Here is a 27,032-nt window from a genome sequence, read left to right on the forward strand (position 1 = left end):
AATATATATGTAATGGGAATACGGAAGTTAATTGTTCTTTATTCATTCGCGTGTGACAGGTGACTATTTTGGTTTTCCCATTGTTTGTTATTGGACCGTTTTCAGATTGAATTTGTGCTCGTTTGCTTCCTTTTACGAATTTCAAACCCATGTATACAGACAGTACAGTTTCTGCAATTAAAAAAAAATTGCCACGACTGCATGAAAGGTTGGGAACATTTAAAAAACACTACGATATATCATGTATATCGGTAATAGTCATCCGTATAAGATATGTTTAATCATGTGGATTAATATACAAGGGATAACCAACTGAATAACACTAAGCTAGAAATATATTAACTTCTGTCTATTCGCAACGTCTATTTTTTAATAATTATCTAAGCTTGTCATATCAAACATTTGTCAAACGTGCCAGACAATTTGCACAATGACAAGTTATAAAGTTAATGTATAGAAAAGGGAAAAAGTTTGATGACAATCTATTCAGTGGGGTGGCAAGAAATTGCAGAGCGGAGGGGGTGATTTTCAAACGGTATCAGAATATAATAATTAAAGGCCCATTCAGTGATCCCAGCGAAAGTGCCACAATTGTTTAAAAGTGAAGGATAAGTCATTAAAATTGGTATTAGGTACTTTTAAAATCAAAAATTTGCAGCAGTATTGATAAAGTTATAAGCCCCATTCAAATACATGTAGTTAATTTTTGGTCATTTGTCTTGATTAAGTATTCACTGAGTGTAAACATTGGAAAACAACACGCAATGAAAATATCTATTCGAATCTCTAAAGACACAGTTCTTTGAACTCATGCTTTAATTCACATTGCAACTCAAACACCTTATCTGAACGTGGATATTGAACTGTTTCTTGGGTTTGAGATCGTTGGGAAAATCGTGTTTCATGAATATTGACTTAGTGACAACTGCTGGCCGGGAACGACTCAGTCGAGGGGAACTCCGAAAAAAAGAATGAGGAACAGACCAAAAGTTCAATTCATTTATACACTGATTGTATTAGTTCTGGTGACTGACTTAAAGTTAATGTACCAGTCGATTTGAATAATTGCCCTGTGTACTTACACGGAAATAAGTGCGTAAAAAGTTAAACCTTTGCATCTCGGTTTTAGCATGTATAATGAAATTTAACGTTAATGATAACCACGATTTCAGCGGTTTCATAGCCATGCAGTGTTTTACTTACATGCATCATACAATAACAATGGACAACCTCATTTGTTTCATCACTATGGTCCTTCTGATGGACTCAGTCCAGAGTGACCTCAATGCTTCATTCCAATCTGGGAAAGGAACTACGGCCGAAGGAAGTGTGTGTTCTACGTTGATTCGCGGTGTTAGTCCGCACCACAGTGATGGACCCCAGCAATTACCAGCTCCATTTGTCATCAGATTGACTCCTAATGTTACAGTTTATACCCCAAAGCAGACATTCACAGGTATGTTTAGCAAATCAGAAGCTCAAGTTTACATCAATTTTGGTAATGGTAAATACAAAGGTGTTCACAAACATGACAAAGACTAAAACTGTAGTTGAATAATTGAATCAAAATATAATTTTGATATTGATTTATTAAGGGGACAGTGTCATGACGCCACGGTTTCCTTTCAAAGTCAATGTCTTCATTAACTCCAATTGCAACAAAATAGACCAATTTACACCAAAGCAAATGGTAGAATATTTGACATAGATTGTTTCTGAAAATGACTTCCCGTTAACTCATTTTGACTCATAGCATGCATAGTGATACTCTCTTGTCCATTTGCTCAATCATATTATCTCAGTTACATTGGAAGGAACGGAGGCTTTCGAAGGGTTCATCTTAACACCTGTTGCTATATTTGAAGAAATACATTCTCTATCAAGATCATTTGTAAAAGGGGCACATTTCAGGAACCCAGATGCAGGGACACAGATAATGAATTGCTCATCAAACGTAAGTATGCCCCATCTTATGTAACTAAATATCATGATCAATGGTATCAAAAGCTTTCGATAAACCTAGAAATAGTCCATTCATGGTAAGATTTTCACATGCTGCATCTTTCATAATTGGACTGTTTTTCATTCTGCGACATCTATCTTTCAAAATCTGTTCGAGAAACTTGGCTGAAAGGTCACTTATCGAAAATACGTTTGAGGCATCTGTCTCTCATAAACATGATAACTAAAAAAAAAAGAAAAGCGCAGTGATTTATAGTGCGCTACGCACAGACACAACGCCTAGACGTTGATCCACAAGCCTCAGCACACTTTACAGGTTGTCGCTGACCACTACGGCCCCACATCATTCCACAAACCATTAAACAACAATTCAGGGACTTTGCTGCTTCAAGAGAGCGCACCCTAGACATTCCACAAATAACCATCGCAACCAGGATCAGCTCCCCGAGTTTCGTACGGGTTACAACGAGACAAATTAGCAGTGAGTTCCTTGTCCAAGGGAATTTCAAGCTAACTCAATTTTTCCATGTGAGCGTATAGGCACCGCCAGGGTTCGAACCCGCAACTTCTCGCACCATAGTCGAACGCCTTATCGATTGAGCTAACTTGACTGCTCATTATGATTATGATGAACTAATGATGATTCGTTAATTCTCTGGAACAATTAACTGTATAGGTAGGCCCAGGCAGGCTATATATTAAATACCAATAATTATAATGAAGGAAATCGTCAGGGAAGAGTCCAAATGGAGCTTTATTTTAAATTGCTGTTAGTACTCTTCACCTTACTGCATACATCATTATGTTGGCACAAAATATCTTGAGACATCACATTTATAATTGCCTATACAAAAGAACGTTCCAAAAGGAACCTTTTTCTGAAGAGAACCTTTGATGGATTTTTTGAAGAACCATGAAAGGATCTTGGGGCACTCTGAAGAACCTCTGTAGAACATTTCATTTCATTTCAAACAATCTTATATTTTATAGAACCCCTTTTGAATTTCAGTGGCGTACCGTGGCCGCCCCAGCCCGGGGGGCTGAAGAAGCAACAATTTTGCCGCCCCTTCCTTAACAGCCCGAAAAGGTTGACCCCAATTTTTTTCACGGTCGTTTGAAAAAGTGAAGAGCAAAAAAAAAAAAAAAGGATTTTAGTTGCCGCCCTGTTTTTGTCGCCCTTCTTCTTCCAGCCGCCCTTCGTTTTTGCCGCCCCTACTTTGACCCCGGGGGGCTGGCGCCCCAAAGCCCCCCCAAAATACGCGCATGAATTTGAAGGCTCTAAGGGTGCCTCCCTATTCAACAACCCGTTTAACCCGTTGGAGAACAAACAAAGTTCTTTTAAAAAGTCCTCAGAGTGTCTTAAGCTCATGTTAGGGTTCTCATTCTCCTTAGAACCTTCAAGGGTTCTTCTGAGAGTACAAATGTGGTTCCTTTTGGAACTTTCTTTTCTAAGTGCATGTGGTTCTCTTTTGAAAAATATATACAAAATACAGATTCTTGTAATGCGCACAAGTATTGAGTGTTTTTATGTATGTATGCTTTTATATTCAGGATGCTAATGACGCTTGGGGTAATTGTGATAGGAGATTAAAAACACGTGTCTCTGTGACTTGGGAAGCTCCGAACTCAGATGGAAATGCTTTGATATTGAGGTACATAAGTTTGATCAGCTCGTAATCGACGGGCCTTTAAACATCGCCGATTAATATCAATAAATTTTATTTAGAGAATTGGCCTGTGACATCTCGCCAAAAGCATCACGAATTATTGATAATTCAAGTCCAATACTTTGGCTACTTTCTTTAACATGCACATTACATACCAGGCAGGTCAACTATATCGCCCTTAACGTAGGTCTACTTATCGGCGAAGTGGTAAAAGCCTTAAAAAATCCCGCCCATTACGAGCTGATAAATTATACATGTTTTGATTGATTCATCTAAATTTCATAATTTATGTAAAACCATCATTTTGCACAACTAAAAATAAATATCGATTGGGATTGACAGGTTAAAGGATGTCTCCGGTAATCACAACATTGTGCCTTACATGTTAGAAAAATAAATATCAAGCACGAATCACATGGTTTTATTTTAAACAAACTCATATTGACCATAAAAACAAATAAAAACAGCCGGAATTGTCTAGTGCAATGACGTCATGGTTACTTGTGCTCAATTGTTGTCATCCTTCATTGTATTACTTGGACTCATTGCACTGGACAATTTCGGCGCCCGGGAATTTCGAATATCGCGTGTTGAGAGACGGATATGAGTTTGTTTCAAATAAAACCACGTGGTTCGTTCTTGATAATTAAATTTCTATCATATAAGGCATAATGTTGTGATTGCCGGATACATCCTTTAATATCTTAGCAGTAAATTCTGTTCTTCCAGTAAAGTTAATTTATCCGACAGTTTTCACATGCGATTAAACTTAAGATTTTTTCATCCATATCGTGGCTTTTTTGTAAATACCGATTAAAAAACTTGAATTAAATATGCACGGTAAGACGATTATTGCCGTAGACAATGGTCACATTGTGTTACTTCAAGAATAATGATATTAAAGATGCTCATTTGATATGATCATTTGGTAATAATAAAAGCCTAACATGTCTTTCCGAATATAGTACCTCTACCCCCACACATCCGCCCCACACACAACCTCCATCAACATTTAACAATTTTATGAAACCGAAACACCTACCCACATGGCTGATTGTGTTTGTCAAATTCTACTCTGCTGCAGCAAGAAAACAAAAACATCTACCGGTCTTCCCGCCAATTATTTCAGTCGCGCCCGTTCGATGACAGAAGATACAGGGTCCACACAATAAACAATTTTCATAATGATGAAATACACATAGTGACATAGAGCACAATTTCCGAAAGTTATATGAGATGCCAATAAAGTCCATACAAAGAATAGAAATATACTTGCATAAGGATGAACATGGTAATAAAATACCATATCAAAATACTAGTAAATACGGATACTACAGTGCAAAGTACACCATATGATGTACCATACATGAGGATACAAAGGGTCGTTTTATATTTTCAGTTTCTGTTTCCGTATTCGTTTTCGTAAGTCATTGTTATTCTGAAGTGTTAGCCTGCTAGGTGTGACCAATCTTATTCTAGCCTTTTGTTAGTTACTAATCATTTGAAGCAAGTGAATTTCTGTTTTCGTTTTGGTAAGTTATGTTAATATCTGACATGAAAACCTGAGATGAGAGGGTTGGTGCTAAAAGAAGAGTCTAAATTTTACAGTCCTAAATTCGCGGTAAGTTGTACGGCTTCAATTGACTTGCGTTTGGTGTCTATGCACTTACGCCTAGGCGTGAGTGGTTCGTAAACATAGTATTACATGCATTGAAATATATACTAACCATGTTGCCAAGTTTTAAGCAAAAGTCTTTCATATTGGCGATAAAACGAGCGTCTGAAATAGCCAAATATCTCCCAATGAGGCGCGTACAAGTGGCGATTCGGTAATCGTGTTTTATATTGAAATGCAATACAAAAGAATTGCATATGCGCAAAGATAATTTATTCTATTCATTCGTAACAATGGCAAGCCAATTTTTATGTTTATTTTGCAGAGCTTATTTTTGCAAAGAGGGAGGGGGATACTTGAGACTGACAGACTGAACAAGTGAGAGTGGGAGGGGTGAGGAAGAAAGAGAGGAGAGGGAGAGACGGAAAGACTAAAAAGAGAAGAACTCGAGAGAAGAGAGGAGGGACCGGGGAGGGAGCGGGGAGACTGATCATCGGGGGGGGGGGGAGTAAGCAAAATAGGGATATAGACATTGATACGAGGGAAGGGCGACACTGCGGCCCTGCACAGGCCCGAAGCCAGGATTTATTGGGATGCGACCGGCTCATAAGCGGACCTTTTGTGATTTAAGGGCTTATTTTCAACGTTTTTACAGAAAAAAATGGACCTTTTCATTCGGATTGGCATTTTGTCATATTAATGTGAATCAATTTAACAACATCAAAGACGAGAGGTCGCTTGACCATTAAAAACACCGGTGTTCCATAATCTTGTCTCTCCAGCCTTTATTAACACAGGCACCCTTCACTATTGAAATAAGCTGATTGGTACTTCAAAGTTAACAATGAATTCAAAATTTAACCATGGATAATTATGTCTAACTCCCTGTTCACATCAAATTGTGAAGAGAGACAGCCAGCTCCATTTAACCATGAGGCAGTGTTCTCGTACATTGACTGAAATACCAGGCACAGCTTCCCAGTCACTGCAGCATCGTACAAATCATTCAGCAGGATGTTATGGTCTACAACATCAAAGGCTTTTGACGCATCTAGCAGAGTGATGTGTGTGTTGCCTACTTGTTACCAGTGTCACATCATTGATTGCCTCAGTCACCAGAAGTACTGCATTCATGGAAGATATTGCTTTGGTGAGGCCTCGCTGGATACAGTTCTGATTCTTCAGCATGATGGGTGCAGCTTTTAGCAACCATGCCTTCTCAATAACTTCCATGATGATGGTCGATGGAAGTTACAGCTATTCGCCTGTAGTCCGATGAATCATGTGGATCTATGCCCCCTTTCTTCAACACAGGTGTCAGTAGTCCGCACTTCATTTCTTTCTCTGGCTACTTGAAAATGTCCCGACATCCCTGTAGGGTGCACACCAGTAAAAAGCTCCCCATTGACTTTCTGTACAAACAGGATCCGGGAAACCGTCATTTTCTTGACTCCAGAGCGACTCGGTTTTTCAAAACTTACCCTTTCTGCAAGTCGAAGGTCAGATGAAGACATTCATTGTAGAAATTATGGAGTCCAGCTTTTTTTTTCTCCAGAAAAATGCCGAATAGATCACCCTATACCCCATACAGCTTACGCCACCTCACAAAATAGCTTGGTGTTTCTGAAATGTAACACAAAGTTTAGCCAAATCGTCGGATCCTACTCATTTTTCACACACAATCTAATTCTCAGGCCTACATGAGGATTAAATATGAACCAGGGCCTAATAGTTGTGTTTTAAGCCTTTTCTAATGTATTAAATTAAGTCCTATTGTACTTTTCCTCGTTTGGGACACTAATTTTTTCCTCCAAAGGTGTAGGAGACTTGTATTTACTGGTGTGGACTCTGTATGTTAAAAGTACTAATAAACATCCAAGTTCTAAACACGTCTTTCGAACGTTTCTTACATTTACAGAGCAGCAGTATTTAAGGATGAAAAGAAATTTTGGATAGTCGAATCCCAGATTTTGTTTAGTTCTCCTAATCGATTGAGCCACATGCGAATTGCAAGACAAAGTAAGTTTTACCTTCATTATAGCTTAATTATTGGACCTACTTGTCATGACCATCTATGTTGATGTAAGCAAGGACAGAGCACAATTTACGCTGCATATGCAATGCAATAACGGTAACACGTCGAACTAATATTATTATATACATGGTATACATACTGGACTTTAACTTATGCAGATTTGGTTATAAATTGTTATGAAGGGCCAAAAGGGTCCATTTTTATAAAGAGTTCCATAAAGCTACTTAACGAATCCTTTACCTACCAACTGACCAAAGACGACTAAATATTTTATCTACTATACGGATATGTACCTACATTTGTGACGTGTCATGTCAAAAGGAGACACTTTTGGGCAGGTTATCAATTTGGAGGTTTTTACATATCTTAAATATAGAGATAATTTGCTCCACAACGCCGTTTTCCCCATTGAAATCGGTCATTCTTAAGTGAAGATATTGAGTTGTTAAGTTATGGTATTATAAAATTGGGAATTGAGATATCGGCCTTTAAAAATAATATTGACAATGTTGAGAGTACGAATTACTATGAAAAATGTCTCAAAAAATACAAAATGCCAGTTATATTCCGGTCTGACACTATCAGACAATATTTTAAACATTAATAACATAACAAATTTGCAACAAACCCAAATTGTGAAAAAATCACCCCCGGTCAGATTTTTGGCTATTTCTCCATTTATGATCCTGCCCAAAAGTGTCTCCTTTTGACATTACACGTCACATTTATGCACCTCACGGTCTCAAATTTTACAATGTGTCTGAGGTTGCTAGCTGCATCCAGCAACACTTCTTCCCTGACGTAGTTTTAGTCTTTACATAATACATTTCCATTATGTTTCGGTGGTTTTTTTTTCAATAGGTTCTCCTTCAACGTTCCTTTACCACAATGGAGTCCAACTGAATCCCTGGGACAAGTTAAACACAACAATTGAGATGCCTGTAAATATCACATGCACCTTGCGAGGAACCGTGAGAGATACCATAATATCATGGACAATCGAAGGGACAACGGAAGGTCATACTTCATGGATAGTTACCGATGGTCCTGAACTACTTGATAATGGGGACTTAACGGAAACGGTCCAGATTACGACCAGCAGAAAGAACAGTCCTGCGATTGCGCTATCATGTGTTGGGACCAATGACATGAATGATGTAGTGGCACTAGTACAAGTATCTTTAGATGTGTTTGGTAAGATTAAGGGTAGACTAGGACTCAGGGAGGTAAATAACATGTTAACTGGGTGGGCATTTGCCCACCCAGTAAATTATTTTGCCCACCCAGTAAATTCAACTTGCCCATTACCCAAAAGTGTCCACCCAGTAAATTAGTTTGCCCACAAAAATTTGGGCACCATATAATAATTACCATTTCATTTTACTGCTTTTTTTCCTACGTAGGAGTAATGGTGAGTGAATTAGTAGTATAAGATTTTTAAATATCCAAAGTGAAATATAATATGGTATACAATTTTTCTTGAAGTTGCTACATGAATATGCTAAAAATTTGCAGAAGATGCATTTAGGGGGAGTGTAATGTCCACTTTTTACATCAAAGCCAACTTCTACGCAAAAACATGTCTACATTTCCATAAATCCTAACGCCTGGATGCCATTAATTCTTGCTGCCCACCCAGTAAATTATTTTCCATTATTTGAGGGCAAAAATCAATTAAATTGCCCACCCAGTAAATTATCCTTATTTACCTCCCTGGATTGTTGGTCGAAGCAGCCAAAGAATCGAGTGTCATTATCTAAATCAATATATCATGGAAAAATACCACTTTGATGTTTTGCAAAAGTTCATTCTACAAATCATATACTTTGATAACTTGATTTATTGTCGTTCACGAGTTATGTACGTTTTACAAAAAATTGTTGTTTCAGCCCTCTTTACAACATAACTCAAGGACCACAGGACATAGAAAAGTATATCTGTGATATTTGATTTCTTCTACACACTCGCTATGAAATGATCAATGCAATTTTTGTCAAAGCTCACTACCATTCACAAGTACAAGATGCTGTGAACTACCAAATCGCAACACGTTAAATAGTTGCTAACCTTAATAACTCGATACTAAAAATCATAATTTGCTGGGGAAGAGGAAGAAAGAGGTTGGGACAGGACAGGGGAAAGATGTGGATAGAAGACGAAATGTTTTGTAAATAAAACCGGTCATAGTCTTTTGAAATATACAATGTTTTGTGTGTTTGACGGAGATATTCTGTATCCCTTTGATTTTTATATTGGTTTTTGTGTTGCGTCGTTTAGCTGGACCAGTCGGTGCCGTTATATACACATCTGATCCTCCAAGTCAGGGAAAAAGAAAGAAAAGATCACCAGGAATCCGTAAACCACGACAGGCTGACAAGTAAGCAAGTCGATATATTTTGTAACATTAAGAGGCACGGGAAGAGGCACAACCTTAAAATGTTTACAAAATAATTTTTCTTTTGTATCAATGTCCGAGACTGATTGCAGACTCATTAATGTACAGATACATCATGATATTATTCAACAACCCAACCGATAATCTAAAATGGACAATGATAACTTTGAAATAACTATTCTTGTCACCATGCTACCCGTACATGCCCGTTAAAAAAGAAACGGTATAGATGTGTTGTCAAATACTATATAAAGTCAGGGTGGAGTCAGGCAGGTACATAATAATTGCTACATTTGTCCACTTATATGTGGTTTTACGCGTGTTTGAGAGATTTGAATGTGCCAATACGTCTACGCTTCCCGGTTTGCACCAAGAAATGTTAGGCCGTATAAAATTAATGTTTTGGTTCTCGTCCAGAGGATTTTCATGAATTGATGAGGGAGGGAGGTGTTTTTTTGTTTGTTTTTTTTTTCAATGTAAAATTAGCATTGTCAGTAGTTTTCGGTCTTCTCCAACAGTGCTCGAGGAAACGATGAGGTCCTTTTTTTCAAATGTGAGATTCTGAGGATAAACCCCTAGAGTACCACAAAAAGACTTGGAAGTGATGCTTGTTCTCTAATAAACTTATTTATATGTATGAAGATTTCATAAATCATTCCAAAGTCTTAAAAAATTGAAAAATCTATAAAAAAAAAAAAAAATCTGACAAATCCCAGAAATTGAGGAGGGAGGGACGAGAACCAAATTATTAATTTTACACGGCCTTAGGTCACAAGGCGCAGTCAGAGGCGCAGTGATCTTCAAAAATAACAAGTACTACTCAAAATCACGTCACAGGAGAGTAACTTTGAATAGTTTAACGGGCGTAAGCACCAAGACGTAAGGAATCGTAGCCTCTAAAACGAGAATGCACAAACAGGAGTACGTCGCAAGCCAATTTGGCAGATCTTAATATCGTTACGCTGCCCAGCGATTTCAAAATCATTACAATTATTTTTCAAGTTCCTACTCATGTATAATAATGTAACAATTGAATTTCTTCTCATATATGTGTATTGCAACAGCTTCCATTACTAAACACATGTCATGCATGCATATACGTATTGTAAACATAACTTCAATTCATATTCGACCACATTTTAATTTTCTTTAAGAGAACAAGTTATAGATGATGAACTCACCTATTTTACCTGCGAAGCTTGGGAAGCCAACCCTGCTGCCCAAATTAATTGGTATCTAAACGATGTACCTATGAATGACAATATCATTAGTGAGTCGGCAGAAGTCTGGAATACTGGTTATCCACCATCTCATAACACCTATGACACATTTGGTGTATTTGCAATGACAATTGATTTTTCTGAGCACCAGGATTCCACCTTACGCTGTACTGCATCAAATATCGCATTGCCTGACGGAGTCTCAAAAGAAGTATCATTGGATGTTGTAGGTAATTAGTATGTTGAAGTAAATAAACCCGTATCCACCGTCTTTGAGTTCTCGTATGCAAACTTGATAATAATAAGTTAAATACATGTACTCGTAACAGTCGCAGCAATTGAGAAACATTAATCTCTCAAACGCTGGAAGTGATCTGGAAATTATACATTTGTAATGTTTCCGCTGTCCGGTTGACCCTGTACTTACTTCAGGTCCATTAACTGATATATAACAGGGAATTTTGGTTGGGCGGGAGCTGAAAGTGGCGTCACTTCTTGTTCATGTTTTCATGGTAGGACTAACACTTGTGTTTTACGGGTTTACATTAAAATTTAATTTCGATGTTTCGTTTATTTTTGAGTCATGTAAAACTATGAAACTTTTTGACTGTAAACTCAAAAATCAGAATCATTGCAACAAGTTTTGAATTTCTCTAAACACGTCCATGCAAGATAGCCTACCATATTAAAAATATTTTATGATGTTAAAAATAAATTAGATTAACACAATGTAACACGAGCAAAATCTAATATCTAATTACCCGCGTTTTTTCAATCCTCCTTTGTTTTCAGTTTTGCCATCGAAAATACGCATTTTTGTAAGTGACCTCGAGGTCACCACCAGCAATTCGGTAGTAGTGCTAGAAAACTCTCAGCCAGTGACATTCAGATGCATCATTGAAGGCGCCAAACCAATGGCAAGTTGCTATTTAATTGTAAGCGGAGTGCCCACTCCACTACAACAGGCAGAAATAACACCGAATGCTGAGATACCGCAACTTTCAGACACAAACTCCACAATAGAAGTAACTCCTGACATAGCGACTCATGACGGTAATGTTTGGGAGTTTGTTGGGTATAGTGGACATGGTGATATCAGCAGCGCTGCCAAATTGACCATACAACTTCGAGTTGCAGGTAATCTATAATGTAATAACTTACAGTCTAAAGTCGTGTTCACACTGTCGGATATAAGTGAGTTATTACCGGTAATAAGCGACTTATAACCGGTAATAGTGACTTATTACCGGTATTAAGTGACTTAAGTCCGACCGTGTGAACACGACTTTTTAACATCTTTTAACATCTTTTATCTGGCTATTATGGACCAACCATTGGCCGGATGTGTAAATTATTCTGCATTGAATGTCCGCATAATGTGCTAGATTTAGGACAATCACATTATGACTCAATGGGGTAATAATGTATACATGCAAGTACAAGTATGAAAGATAGAAGGCCTTTTAAATACTTCAAAGCGTAACATTAAGGAGTTTAATCCATGTGTATACTATAATGCTATACGCATTCGTTTCTAACTGGAAATTCTGGATAGCTTACGGTCCGCAGACCAGATGCAACCCATGACATCCTTTTACGTTATAGATCCCTTACACAATAAATGTGTGTCATATTTTATTACAACGCGGTACGTGAACGTGTGAAGTCAAGTTGATGTGATTCAAGAGTCGAGTGCCGATTGATGTAATATAATATGGAGGTTGAAGTGACATAAAATTGGCATCACACGTTCACGTACCGCGTCCACGTGTGGTAATCTAATTCTGTTTTGACTACGTTAGTTGCATGACAATATTGACAGATTGACAATAAATATTCCCATACTGTCTAGAGTATAAAGTATAGAAGCTATAACTTTTTTCTATGCCACAATGCACTACCGTATTCAAGGGGCCGGGTCCGCGGGCAATTGATATCCGCATTCGATTTCAATAGACAGGAGGATCAGATCATTATTGCACGTGGACGCGGTCCGTGAACGTCTGACGTCAATTAAATGTGATTCAAGAGTTAAGTGATGATTGGTTAGAGTGGTTGCTTAATGCAATGACATCAAATTGACGGTACACAATTCACGTACCACGTGTAAGATCTAATCCTGTCTAATGTGTGACCCCGTGTGGGACTGCACTATGGGCGTTCAAACTCAAGCGTAGACGCTAGTGGAATAGTGCATGCAGATGATACAAATATGTATTACTAGATGTATTACGCAATGTTGTAATTACATATCCATTCGATTTCAATTTGTATGTCAAGACAATGTCCAAGTTGCCGTCATACCGCCGACTAAAGTGCCAACAACAAATAAGCCTACAACAACTCCTCCAACAACTAGTTCACCAACAACTGTCAGTGCAACATCGGTAAGGGTGTCCACGGCATCTCCAAAGTCTTCAGCAGGGTCTTCAGCTACGGGCAAAGGTTCGGCGCAGCCAAACATAGGTCTACCAGTAACTGACCTGGGTTAGTAGTATAATGATGTTTCTGTTTCCTCTTCTAAGCTCATATTTCAGTGATATAGTCGACTCGAAGATAGAGATCATTGAAGGCCCAGTATAACCGTGAAGTTGCGTAAAACTAATGGAATTTTTTTGCTTCAGGTATTTAGAGGAAATAAGTGCCAAGTGCAAATTGAGTTATTGAGGTCAAAGGTCACATGGGGGATTGAAATTGAAAATGCTTTGATCGATTAAGTTAAAAAATAACACAAATTGTTCGTCTGGTCCCAAGGTATAAAAAAAAAGTCAAAGTCCCTTTGACAGGTTTATATTTCTTCTGGCAGGTATATCAAAAATATTGTATTATAATTATGTATTATTATTTCCAGACTTTGAGCCACATCTTTATGAAGCTGAAAATACAATGTTTAGTTCCTTCGAAATACAATGAATTCGATTTCTTGCCATTTTCATACAGCAATACTGGTTAAAACTTTAAAAATCTGACAGACCCTTTAGCATGCTTGGCACATACTTTAGGGTCATTCTACCCCGCCCAGACCACAAATACTTGAGTGTAATGAGCTATATTTTCCTACGGAACATTTGTATTTTAGGCTATGGTACTACAAAAGCGGTATCGCTTACGACAGCACCAACTGCAAGTAAGTAACTGTTTGGTAGTCTCCAGAATTCATTTTATTATTAAGATAGAAAAAACCGATTTATTATTATGATATATAGGACAGGTATATGATTCTGTAGTATTAGCTATAAGTGATTCCAAACTCACAGCCCCATAAACAAAGACTGATCACAGTTGCCCTATTAACTCCATAAACATATAGCGTCATTCAGGGACCTCGATCTAAACAGGTACAGTAGTACTCATAGTACTCTTAGTAGTAGTAAGAGTATGAGCGGCGTGAGCCGCGAATATTCTTACAAACTAGTAGCACCCACTGAAATGCTCTTATAAGCAGGAGGTGTGCTTTTATGGCCATGTGTCTTGGTTTTAAACTTGTCATCAACTCCAATGTGTTTATCAATAAACCTGTCACCAACTGCAATTCCTATACCTTTCACAAGAGTTGACCTACATGTGGGGACACAGCAGATAATTGGGTCATTAATTGATTGGGTCTGAGGCTATGGTCTGAGGGAGCAAGGTACATGGTCATTGTATGTGCTTAGATTTATAGGCTGCGTTTGACCGATTGGGGTTGTGTGACAACCTTGACTGCTTTATATACTAGTAATATTCTTGCCTATCCTTTTTTAAGTTCCATTCTTTCTTTCCTTCTACCTCTGCATTTCTTTCAGTCGTTCCTTCTATTCTTGCGTTCTGGTTTTTCTGTTTTCTGTGCTTCCTTACTTTTTTACCTTACTTTCTTTCTTTCTTTCTTTCCTTTTTTGTCTTTCCGTTCTTTCTTTTTTCTTGCTTTCTATCTTTTTTCTTTCTTTCCTTTCTTTCCTTCTTTGCTTGCTGTTTTTCCTTCCTTTTTCCTTTCATTCTGATGTCTTTCTTTCTTCCTTCTCTTTCCTATATTTCTTTTAGTCTTTCTCTCTTTCTTTCTTTCTTGCTTCCCCTCTTTCCTTGTTTCTGTCTTTCTTTTTTCTTCCCTTCTCCAAGTTCTTTCTATCCTTCTTTCTTCATTTCTTTCCCTCTTGCATTATTTCTTTCCCTTTATTTCTTTGCTACCTTCTCTCTTTTTTCTTTCTTTATTTCTTACCCTCTTTCCTTCTTTCTTTCTTTTTTCTTTCTTTATTTCTTCCCCTTCTTCTGTTTTTCTTTCTTTTTTTTCTCTCTTTCATTCCTTCTGTTTTTCTTCCTTTCTTTTTTTCTTTCATTCTTTCTGGCCCACTTTCATTCTTCCTTTCTTTCATTCTTTCTTTTTTTTGCCTGCCTTGTCTCTTCCTTTCCCTTTCCTTTTATTCTTTCTTTCTTTCTTTCTTTCTTTCTTTCTTTCTTTCTTTCTTTCTTTCTTTCTTTCTTTCTTTCTTTCTTCCTTCCTTCCTTCCTTCCTTCCTTCCTTCCTTCCTTTCCTTTCTTTCTTTCTTTCTTTCTTTCTTTCTTTCTTTCTTTCTTTCTTTCTTTCTTTCTTTCTTCCTTCCTTCCTTCCTTCCTTCCTTCCTTCCTTCTTCCTTCCTTCCTTCCTTCCTTCCTTCCTTCCTTCCTTCCTTCCTTCCTTCCTTCCTTCTTTCCTTCCTTCTTTCCGCCTTTTTCTTCTCTGCCGTGCTCGTTTTATTTATGGGACTATTGCAGGTTACCAGTGGGGTAACTGACTGTGTTTTGGGTTCTTTATGCATCTGTGGAATATCAGAGAGCGGTGGCAGTCACTATAGATTTTGCAAATGTCTTTTGATTTTGTACATTTTCAGTTGTAACTTTTTCAAAAAGATGTTGCAAAAGTTGAAACTTATTTTACGCCTTTGTCAATGCGTAATACATCATTTAAGAAGCGTTTTGTGATCACTAGAAGAGCCTACCTCTCAAAACAATAAAATGAAAAGGGCCTCCTCCTCCTTTTTCTCAGATTTTTCTCCAATAAAAAATAGAAAATACAAACCCCCTCATCCTCCTAATTTGTACAAACCCGGATGAGAAACATATTTTTCTTTTTACTTCGCCTAAACAATTGTAGTGCTAAATTTGACCTCAATTTACAGAATCTCAGTTCTTGTCATACATTTTCACAGGCCATTCAATAAATGTAGGGTGCCATTTATGTTGGGGTTACTGACACTGCCCTGATAAATTACTAACAGCATGTTGTACATATGCTGGTAGTGATTGCCAAGGCAGAAACTGTGATGGTCAAGGGTAAAAACGTCCCCCTATAAATAATGGGCTTGTGTTTGTCATGTTTAATGCAGAAATAACTGACAGGCCGCTATTAACTGGCTGAGACAGCCACCTGATAATTCACAGAGACAGGATATTTTAAGTCCAAGGTGACCTAGTCTCACCAGTTCGATTTTTATTCACCACAGTAATCATAATCATGTGCTTCAACTTTTGCAGAGGTTGAGCAAAAATACCTGCTGCTTAGACTACTTCCATCACAAACTGCAAATAAATATGCCCATTGACAGTCCACTTAAACACTAATTGATTTATAGTTATTCATAGTGCAAACTTTATTTATATGACCACTTCTCTTCAGTGTGGGCTTTAGTGCCACTTTTATAGTTTAGTTATACATTTTCATGATACAAGCTTTGAGAATGACAACTTTGAGGTTCAATGCTCATGATTTAACTAAAAACAACTACTGAATACAACACTTCAGTTTCACCAATCTGAGTTTCCCAAATTACACACAGCACCTGATATTCTTTAACAATCAAAATGCTCATAATAATTCATATTGTGTATTATACAATAAACTTTGGCGGAAATGGGAGCAGGAGCTGTTTCATTCTTGCTATTCTATGAAGCCACTGATTTACAATTACTTACTCTGCACGCTGTAAAGAAGTCCCGGGGGGGGGGGGGGCACTCAACTTAAATTTTGGTAGGGGTGTGCGGCGCGGAGGGCCGAACTTTGGGAACTGAGAACTGATTTTCGGGCAAAATAGGGGCTTGAAGAACTGAAATTTGGGCCAAATTATAGGCTGTTGAGCTAAAAATTTCCAAATTTTTTCCAAATTTGAGCTTAAAGAGCTGCAATTGTCAGAGTTTGAGGCGCAAAGAACTGGATTACCTCCTACTTATAAGAGCATTTTGGTGGGTGCTACTAGTTTGTAAGAAGTATTCCCTTCCTCTCACAAGGGACAGCTATTTGGTTTTCCCAATAATAGCATTATTTGCAGTTTTTGGTTGTGTGCAAATTGTTTGGAAGAAGAAGAGGAGAGGCTTGGTTGTTTATGCTCGTTATGATTCAACTATATACAGACACATTTCACTGGCATTATATTATACTACTGCTTTAATATCATTTCACACAGACAAGTCTACAAGTGCCTACTTTAACTACATAGGCTACAGCTTTAGACGCAACTTCAGCAGTAGCACATCCTTTTTTTTACACTATTCTACTAATTAACATTAACTCCACAAGTGGAGCAAATAAGTAGACACCTATCCCTTCTTGGTTTCACTACATAATTACAAACCAAACATGTCCCATCAACAATTTTGGTCATGCCCAATAACAAGTTCTCAAATTATTCCTACTGACAGAACGACACAATACGTACGACATGTTGACTACACCCATTGATTTTTTTTTGCATTTTTTTGCATTTTGTGAAGAAATTACAAAAAAAATTGGACAAAGTGGTATGCAAAATGAAGGGCAAATCTTCTTGTTTTATTGGTGGCATCGGTATCAACGTAGCTTACATGCTTTTAAAAGTAGAAGCCAAAAGGTGGTACATCACTGATGATTTAAATTCACTTCATTTTGGAAAGCTTACTATCAACGGATTTCGTTAAAATTTTGGATATGTGTTGCTAACACGTTAGGGAAATAAAGTTGATATGTAAAATGGGAATAAGTGGTTCCTGATTTCTTTTATGACTTCATGAACTTGGTGCTCCACAACTATCAAAAAGGAACTGGTTAAAATGCTTCTATTTTCAATGTTGAGCTATATTTTGTATTTTTAACTTGCGACATTATTTCACTGAAACATAATTAAGCCCCAGGTAACAGGTTACCACAACCATACTGCAGCAATGTTGAAAAAATTGTATTTCTTGTCACCTATACCACCATATTGGGTAGTTTTCCGTAAGCTTAACTTTTGTGATTTTGGTAACTATTTTATATTTATTTGTGAAATCCATCTCAACTATAGGCATTCTATTGTACTCACCATTTACATCCCAAGGTATATTAGTATATCCACCTTGCACTTCTCGATATATATCCAGTTAAAGACAGAATATCAAAATTATTCCTCATTATGATATCACAGACTCTTACATGTGTATTCAAAATTGATGCTTAAATTTGACCTGAAGTCCTGAACCAATTGACCTATAACCTGACATACGGTGACCTAATAGCCTTTTCTTCTCCTAACAACACATTATATAATTAAATTGACTAATGACTATTCATCCATTGTGTAAGTGTTTATTTCATTTATTCAGTGTTATATATTTTGCATGCACCACTATAGATTTTCTATAGAGAGTATAACAAAGGATTTAATGTATTCTATTCATGTACCCTACTTGAACATGTTGAAAAGAATAAATTATAGTTTGTTATGAAACACAGATCTGAGTTACTAGGATACACAGTAAACAAAAAATATATAGGGCTAAAATGACTTACTACAATGTGTAAAAGCATTTTTTTTCTTCTTCTTTTTCATTTTTTTTTTATTTCACATGATCCGTGCATATATCGCCTAGCTATAAATGAAAAAATATTTTTTAGACCAATCAAACCAATATATGGGTGTAGTATGCCCTTAATTCAAGAAATACCATCGCCGTGACGCTACCCGCAAAGGCTTATGGGATTTACCGAAAAGGTCAATTCACCTTTTCGGTATTAAATCCCATAAGCCTTTCGAGTACAACTGAGAACTCGTCATTTGACTTCACGCCGATGCGCACATCGTTTATCGAACATTGTTACTGCATATTGCAAGTCGGCGTGACATCAAATGACGAGTTCTCATGTCTACCTACAAAGGCTTATACTAGAATTTACCAAAAAGGTCAATTGCACACCCGGGATTGCACAATGATATAATAACCTCCATTTTTATTTATCTCTCTCTTTTTGACGTGACAGCGCTTACATCGTCTCCTGCTGCATCGTTGAGCAATAGTTTAATTATTATAATAGGAGCAGCTGCGGGTGCATTTGTGATCATCATCCTAGTAGCCTGCATCATTGTTACAGTTTGTTGCAGGTAACACACATAAAGCCCCAGTCAGACTATCATGCCGCTTACCGGTGCAGCAAGTTTATATGATATCAGCCAATGACAAGCCTTGATTGTGGCCGTTTGTTTGCAATGCACGTGCGTCACGCCGCTCAGCGGCAGCGGCATTATAGTATGAAACCGGCATATAGTAGGCATACACGTCTAATTCGATGGACCTTTTCAAGTTCCTGGCTTTCGTTTTGGTCATGTGGTTTAGTATCGTTATGACTAAGCCCTTGCAGATTGATGCAAGTAAATTATTGCAATATCTTTCTGACAATGTGAATAAAGAATTTTCGGATTTCCCTTTAGTTCCTTATCATATCGTCTGACGATTTGACGGTTGGACTCAGTACAAGTGACCATAAGGGGATGTGGTCTTTTTTGGGCCATTTGGTATGAATGACTCCTTTTTGTGGACTAATTTTGTTATTTGGACATGATGGATGAGTCATTTTTCAAAATGTTCTTAGTTTTTTCGGAAAATAGCCTAATTTTGCCTCCTATTGTAAGATTTTTTCTTAAGGTTATTAGTTATTTTAAACTGTTGTGATTTGGTAGTTCACAGCATCTTACGAATGGTAGTGAGCTTTGGCAAAAACTGCATTGCTCAATTCATAGCGAGCGTGTAGAAGAATTAAAATATCACAGATAACTTTTATAGGTGCTGCGGTTCTTGAGTTACGTTGTAAAGAAGGCTGAAACAACAACACTTTTGTAAAACGTACATAACTCATTAACAACAATATATTAAAGCCATATTATAACATTTCTTTAAAAAATAGATTAGTATTTATTTTCCATAAAATGTTAGCTTTTACTGTCAGATATGTCCCCTTTTAATTTTGAGCCGAACAAGTGAGGTAAAGCAAAGAAAATGGGAATTTACTACTAGCGCCAATGCATGTTACTCCGGCGGTTGTAATATGGTACGATCCTCTGGCATGTGTGTGTGTCCCGCACGCCGTGTACGTAGGGGTATGTTGACATCGAATACGCGTTCGACTAATATTTCCATCGTAATAATAAAACGGCGGTTCCGGCGGTTTATTCAAAATCTCGGATTTTGACAAAACTACAGCACCTGAAGTCTTGATTTTTGCAGAGAATCTTTGTTTACTAAAGTACATTACAATCGTGCAAAAACCTGAATTTAAAATTTTTTTGAGGGCGTTCTCCTCAGCAAATGTTATAATATGGCTTTAAGCAAGTTTGCAAACAAAGTATACGATTTGTAGAATGAACTTTTGCAAAACATCAAGGTGTTAATTTTCAATAATATATTGATCTAGATAATGAAAATCGATTTTTAGGTTGCTTCGACCAACACTACCTCGTCTACCCTTAATTTAGCAAAATTGTGTTGCTAAGCTTAGGCCTATACATACTCGTATACGGTATATAATTATATAAAGTCTAATGCGACGCCGCTATTCCCTTTTTTGTCAGAAAAAAGACTGCAAAACAGGATGACACTCCAATGACTTCTCGCATCGTTAACAAGTCTGAAGAGACTGGAAAAGGAAACTACGAACCCCCACCAGGGCCTACGGTAGATCCGGCATATCAAACATTGGATAACCCTCGAACACCTAGCCAACGACCCCCAAGAGCGAGTACGGATCACACGTATGAACCACCTCCACGTCGTCCACGATCCTCTCAAACGCCTGGTGCGGACCATGACTATGAAGCGCCACCAGACCCTCGTTCTGTCCCAGAGCAAAATCCAGCCTATCAGGAGCTGGATGGCTCTCAACACCAATATCAAGATTTGTCGTAAGTCTGAAATTTTATATATAGGATGATGACAATAAAAATATTAATAAAAATAAAAATGATAATGAAAATAAAAATAATGATTAATAATAACAATAATGATAATAATAATAATGAGTTTCAAATTATACCAAATTTATTAATTATTATGTTTTGATGGATCCAAGTTGTGATAATATTGGATCCAAAACATAATAATGATAAATTGGATGCTTTACGCCCAATATTTATTGGTCTCGCTATGAGTTTTAAAATATCCAATATTTTAAAACTCATAGCTCGACCAATAAATATGGGCTCAACCGATCCAATTTTATATCAAAATAGGCCTTTATATTTGTAAATTTTCCGCGATTTTGGAATAAAAAAGACCCCAAAAAATAAAATTAATTTCCCCTCTACAGTCCAGATTTTGACCACTTTATAACTGCTACAGGGTGTATTATAATAATATTAAAATTAAATCGGAAGAAATAGATGGTGCTATGTCGTCAAAATGAACCTCTGAAACCATAGAGGGAAACGAACATTTCCCCTCTTCACCATTTTCTCCCTATAACCCTGTTTATAACCACGCTTTTCCCCTATAATAATAATAATAATAATAATAATACTATAAATAATGATAATAATAATCAAAGTGATGAAAATGACTAAATATCGATTGAATAGTTTTGTGCGAGCAACCGGCGAACGGAAAGATAACCTTAGTGCCACTTTTGTTCAAAAAATTATGTAAAAAAAAAACCACGTAGGCCTAATACTGAAAAAGATACTGAATTTAGATGCAAAAAGAGGAACTGAAGAATAAGAAACAAAAAAATGAAAAGGACGAAATCAAATTAACAAAGACTGAATATGTTCTATTTAATTTTTTGCAGAAGAAAACCGTCCACTTCAAGACATGATTCAGGCGACCAGATGTCACGCAGACCACCCGTTCCAGACATCAAAAATGACTACGATTCTCCGCGGTTGCGGCCACTAAGCGACAGTAATTACGCTGTTCCACGAGAGAATGGTACTGGTTTGATAAATGCTCAGAGTAGTCGTGTTTATCAAAATGTATTACAGACAAAACCCCGGGAGAAAAACATTCAAAGTTACAGTTGAGCCACCAACCATTGGTGACATAGCCCATGTAAACCCCCCCCCCCGGATGGGTTACGGGGATGTGACACGGTTTAGGGGGACCTTTTCACCGGTTTTGGTATATCAATGGGTGGTTTTTTAGTGAACACCAATACGCCCATTGGGTGCATCTGGGCAAACGTGCCATTAAAAGTACCAAATGAGCAAATTTGGGTGCTATTTCGGTGTTTTTTGTAGATTGGTATTACTGATTATGCATGCTGATTGGGCGTATTGGTCGTCAGTGAAAACACAGTGTCCGCCATAAATAAAACATGTTGTAAAGAGGGCTGAAATTAACAATAACACTTTTTTTGTAAAACGTACATAACTAATTTAAACAACAGTAAACCAAGCACGTTTCAAAGTATATGATTTGTAGAATGAACTTTTGCAAAACATCAAAGTGTTATTTTTATATTTATTTAAATAATGAAAATCGATTTTTTTTTTTTTGCTGCTTCGACCAACAATACGTAATGTACCATTAAAATAGCATTGACTAAATACATATGAAGAGTTTCCACAAGGCATTAAGTCCAATAGCTGCCTTGTGTCACATTTTTCTGGTATATTTTTACATTTTTAAAGATCAAATGACATTTAACAATTGGTATGGAAATTTTTGTAACTCTAGCTTATTCTCTAACTATTTTCAATATCATTTTGTCCCCTAAAATTTTCCAATGCCAGGTTTAGAATAGGGGGTCTAATATGCCATTGGAATGTAGGTCATGTTTTGCTTGATGGTGCAATTCGACTAAAGAATTAATTTTTTGAATTTACAGACTCGTACATGTTTAATACATATTAAAAAGTGGTATTTATATAGCGTTTTAGCAAGAACTTGAAAAGGCACTACACAAGAGAACTTGATCATAATAAATATTTACATAAAATATAGAACAAAATGTGTTGTACGTTGGCCTAGTTCATCTGGCGGGCCGGGCTATTTTTATATTTTCTTAAAATAAACATGTATTTTAACATATTTATTATTAAACGCTGTAAATTATTTTTCTACTATCATTATTTTGTCGCCTGATTCCTTTTACATATTGAACTGTTACTTTTAATAGTCTTGTGATTCTATACAGATAATCAGATAATACGGTCAATTAGTACTATTAGTAAAAAAAAAAAAAAAACACTTGGCGCGCTTAGGCTTATTTGTTCGATATAAACTTTAAAATTCGCAACTATCAATAACCTATCACATAAATTATTGCACTGAAATAAGTTGTTTGGAAAAAGTAAGTGTTTTTGAAATGAACTTAACCATTTTTATGTTCCATGAGAGTGTTGTTTTCTTCTGTGTATGAATGAACAAAATCAAGGTGATTATAGATGTCTGTGTACTGCGATTCCAGAAAAATACAACACTATTATTTTGGAATTAAAAATCTTGTTTTGCCAAATGATATAGTTAAATCCTAAGCCTTTTGTTAATCCTAACTGACAATAAAAGTCGAATATTTTTCAATTTTTAGGGGAAATTGGCCAAAAACAAGCCTATATGGCTTATTTCTTACAATAGTAGTCACAAAATTCTAAGACTTAGCAGAGTCTAAGCATTCAAAATCCTGAGAAGGCCCTATACGCTAAGAGTTAGCTCATAATTTTAATAATATAACCCCGGAAGTACATGTATAACCTTTATTTTTGATATATATTGGTTATAAAAAAGATCAGAAAAGGTGTTTTCCAAATATTAGAATGCATTACTTGTAATTAGTCTTCATACAAGTCTTTGGGCTTAATTTTTACAAAATACTAAAACTCCCTCAAAACGCATGTTTTTAGCCATTATTTTCAAAATTAGACTTTCATTGCTAGTTAAAAAGTTTAGAACTGACTTAAGGGGGTACTACACCCATTGATTTTGTTTTGCATTTGTTTGCATTTTGTGAAGAAATTACAAAAAAAAAAATTGGACAAAGTGGTATGCAAAATGAAGGGGCAAATCTTCTCGTTTTATTGGTGGCATCGGTATCAACGTAGCTTACATGCTTTTAAAAGTAGAAGCCAAAAGGTGGTACAACACTGATGATTTAAATTCACTTCATTTTGGAAAGCTTACTATCAACGGATTTCGTTAAAATTTTGGATATGTGTTGCTAACACATTAGGGAAATAATGTTGATATGTAAAATGGGAATAAGTGGTCCCTGATTTCTTTTATGACTTCATGAACTTGGTGTTCCACAACTATCAAAAAACGAACCTGTTAAAATGCTTCTATTTTCAATGTTGAGCTATATTTTGTATTTTTAACTTGCGACATTATTTCACTGAAACTTAATTAAGCCATAGGTAACAGGTTACCACAACCATACTACAGCAATGTTGAAAAAAATTGTATTTCTTGTCACCTATACCACCATATTGGGTAGTTTTCCGTAAGCTTAGCTTTTGTGATTTTGGTAACTATTTTATATTTATTTGTGAAATCCATCTCAACTAGGCATTTTAAATTGTACTCACCATTTACATCCCAAGGTATATTAGTATATCCACCTTGCACTTCTCGATATATATCCAGTTAAGACAGAATATCAAAATTATTCCTCATTCTGATATCACAGACTCTCACATGTGTATTCAAAATTGATGCTTAAATTTGACCTGAACCAATTGACCTATAACCTGACATACGGTGACCTAATAGCCTTTTCTTCTCCTAACAACACATAGTATTGACTTGACTAATGACTATATGCATCTATTGTGTAAGTGTTTATTTAATTTATTCAGTGTTATATATTTTGCATGTACCACTAGATTTTCTATAGAGAGTATAACAAAGGATTTAATGTATTCTATTCATGTACCCTACTTGAACATGTTGAAAAGAATAAATTATGATTTGTTATGAAACACGCATCTGAGTAACTAGGTTACAGTAAACAAAAAATATATAGGGCTAAAATGATTTACTATACAATGGTTTAAAACCACCTTTTTTTTTCTTTTTTTTCTTTTTTTTTTATTTCACATGATCCGTGCATATATCGCCTAGCTATAAATGACAAAATATTTTTTAGACCAATCAAACCAATATATGGGTGTAGTACGCCCTTAAGGATTATGATTTAGTTATGCTTTATTTGGCAAAACAGGATAGTTTTTTTATCAAAAAAAAAAAAAAAACTTGTATTTTTTTTGGAATCGGGAGTAGTTCCGTTTCGCCAGGGTAATGTACCAGAACGGGAACAAAAGACAAGTCAAAGGTTCGATTCGGTGACTAGATAATTGATGACGTCACTATATGTTGGAGAAGTCCCGTTTATTCCCATTTAACCATGAAAATAGTCATGATGTAATGTAGAATATCGTAATTATGGACACAGATAGAAACCAATTATTGTATAATATGAATTATTATTATTAATAATCATCCATAATATGTTATAAAATTGGATGGTTTGAACCCAATACACAATTTTATTGGTCGAGCTATGAGTTTTAAAAATATTGGAAATATATGAAAAAAGTCATGATGTAATGTAGAATATCGTAATTATGGACACAGATAGAAACCAATAATTGTATATCACAATTATTATTATTAATAATCATCCATAATGTGTTATAAAATTGGATGGTTTGAACCCAATACACAAATTTATTGGACAAGAATTTTGGTCAAAAACGTGATTTATGGTCAAAAATGTGATTATTTTGTCAAAATGTACCGGTATATTTTGGTCAAAAATGTGACTTTTGGTCAAAAATTATTGAAAAAAGTTATTTGGAAAAAAGTGAACCTATCCAACACAGTCCAGTTGTTGGTTATCCATACGCACAAAACAAGGTGAAAGGTAATTCAGCCCGCATCAAAATTATTGAGGTGGCTGAGCCCCCCCAAGTCCCCGGTCCCTAAGCATATGGAGATTAGTCTATATATGGAGAAATATTTGGTTCTTATAAAGGAATATATCGGCAAGTTGGAACATTATTGAGTTTTGAAAACAATCAATATTAGGCACAATGATGATAGACAAACCACAAAATAATAAAGCTGTTTTGCCTGCTAAATAAACTAGAGCGGTTACCGCACCATTGCTGAACCATCATGGGACTTCGGCAGTAGGCCTATATATTGCCGTATTATCACTGTTAAACGTTTCAGATTTTTTCTCTTTCATGTGACACCACTTGGGTCACATTTTCGTTTTGTTTTGATATAATGTAGAAAAGACACAAAATATGAATATTCACCCGGGGTTTGGGGTCATACCTTCATGGCATTTCGAGATTATGCAAAGGACCCAAAACTAATGAATATTGACCCAGGTCTTATAATGAATGTCACCCCCGGGTTGGGAAATAATGTTATTATTTTTATCTATCTTTCTTCATTTGACACCACACTACCATCTTGGCATTTCGAGATATGAAAAGGACCCATGAATATTGGCCGGGGTCTTATGATGAGTGTCACCCCCAGGTGGGGAAATATTTTTACTTCATGTATGGTTCAGCAAAAAGACACACAGGACCTAAAACAAATACATCAGTATATTGCAAATTATGCAACAGACCCGGGGAAACGGGTTTGTTCGCATGAATAAAAAAAATCCAGGGTCGATGTCATTTTGTAAATAATGTTTTTTTGTGTTATCTGTCAAGTATGAAAATAATTTTTTTTCCAGGGGTCTATGTGAAAGGGTTTTTGTGTTTTTGTCCGTCGTCATTAACAATGTCAAGGTTGGGCACATTATTTAACTACTACACTACCATGACTACAATGCTCTCAAGCAGGCAAGGCTATTAGGGACCGATCGTTATTTACGGCAGGAGGGGGGAATGGGCGTTTTGGAAAAAATATCGACAAAAAATTTCGCGTTCCCCCCTCGCGTCCGCTCAAA

The 27,032-nt window shown here is 36.4% G+C and overlaps 1 protein-coding gene across 1 annotated transcript; it reads left to right on the forward strand.

Annotated features, from left to right (window-relative positions):
- The first annotated feature begins 824 nt into the window (after positions 1 to 824).
- On the forward strand, positions 825 to 23,188 carry LOC140156989 (uncharacterized). The gene is made up of 13 exons (XM_072180043.1): positions 825 to 1,456; positions 1,803 to 1,954; positions 3,514 to 3,614; positions 7,163 to 7,263; positions 8,141 to 8,473; positions 9,557 to 9,656; positions 10,829 to 11,124; positions 11,687 to 12,031; positions 13,175 to 13,381; positions 13,974 to 14,021; positions 19,116 to 19,236; positions 20,701 to 21,030; positions 21,912 to 23,188. Exons 1-13 carry the CDS (start codon positions 1,138 to 1,140, stop codon positions 22,141 to 22,143), a joined length of 2,685 nt encoding a protein of 894 aa, XP_072036144.1. The 5' UTR covers positions 825 to 1,137; the 3' UTR covers positions 22,144 to 23,188.
- The last annotated feature ends 3,844 nt before the right edge of the window (positions 23,189 to 27,032 follow it).

Source organism: Amphiura filiformis, chromosome 7 (assembly GCF_039555335.1).
Source record: "Amphiura filiformis chromosome 7, Afil_fr2py, whole genome shotgun sequence".
In the NCBI taxonomy this organism is placed as follows: Eukaryota; Metazoa; Echinodermata; class Ophiuroidea; order Amphilepidida; family Amphiuridae; genus Amphiura; species Amphiura filiformis.

What these genes read in the sequence shown, in the direction of transcription:
- LOC140156989 (XM_072180043.1), top strand. Translation starts at nt 1,138, where the DNA reads ATGAAATTTAACGTTAATGATAACCACGATTTCAGCGGTTTCATAGCC. An exon ending in AGTATCTTTAGATGTGTTTG is followed by an intron (nt 8,474 to 9,556) that starts GTAAGATTAAGG and finishes TGCGTCGTTTAG; the next exon opens with CTGGACCAGTCGGTGCCGTT. An exon ending in AAACCACGACAGGCTGACAA is followed by an intron (nt 9,657 to 10,828) that starts GTAAGCAAGTCG and finishes ATTTTCTTTAAG; the next exon opens with AGAACAAGTTATAGATGATG.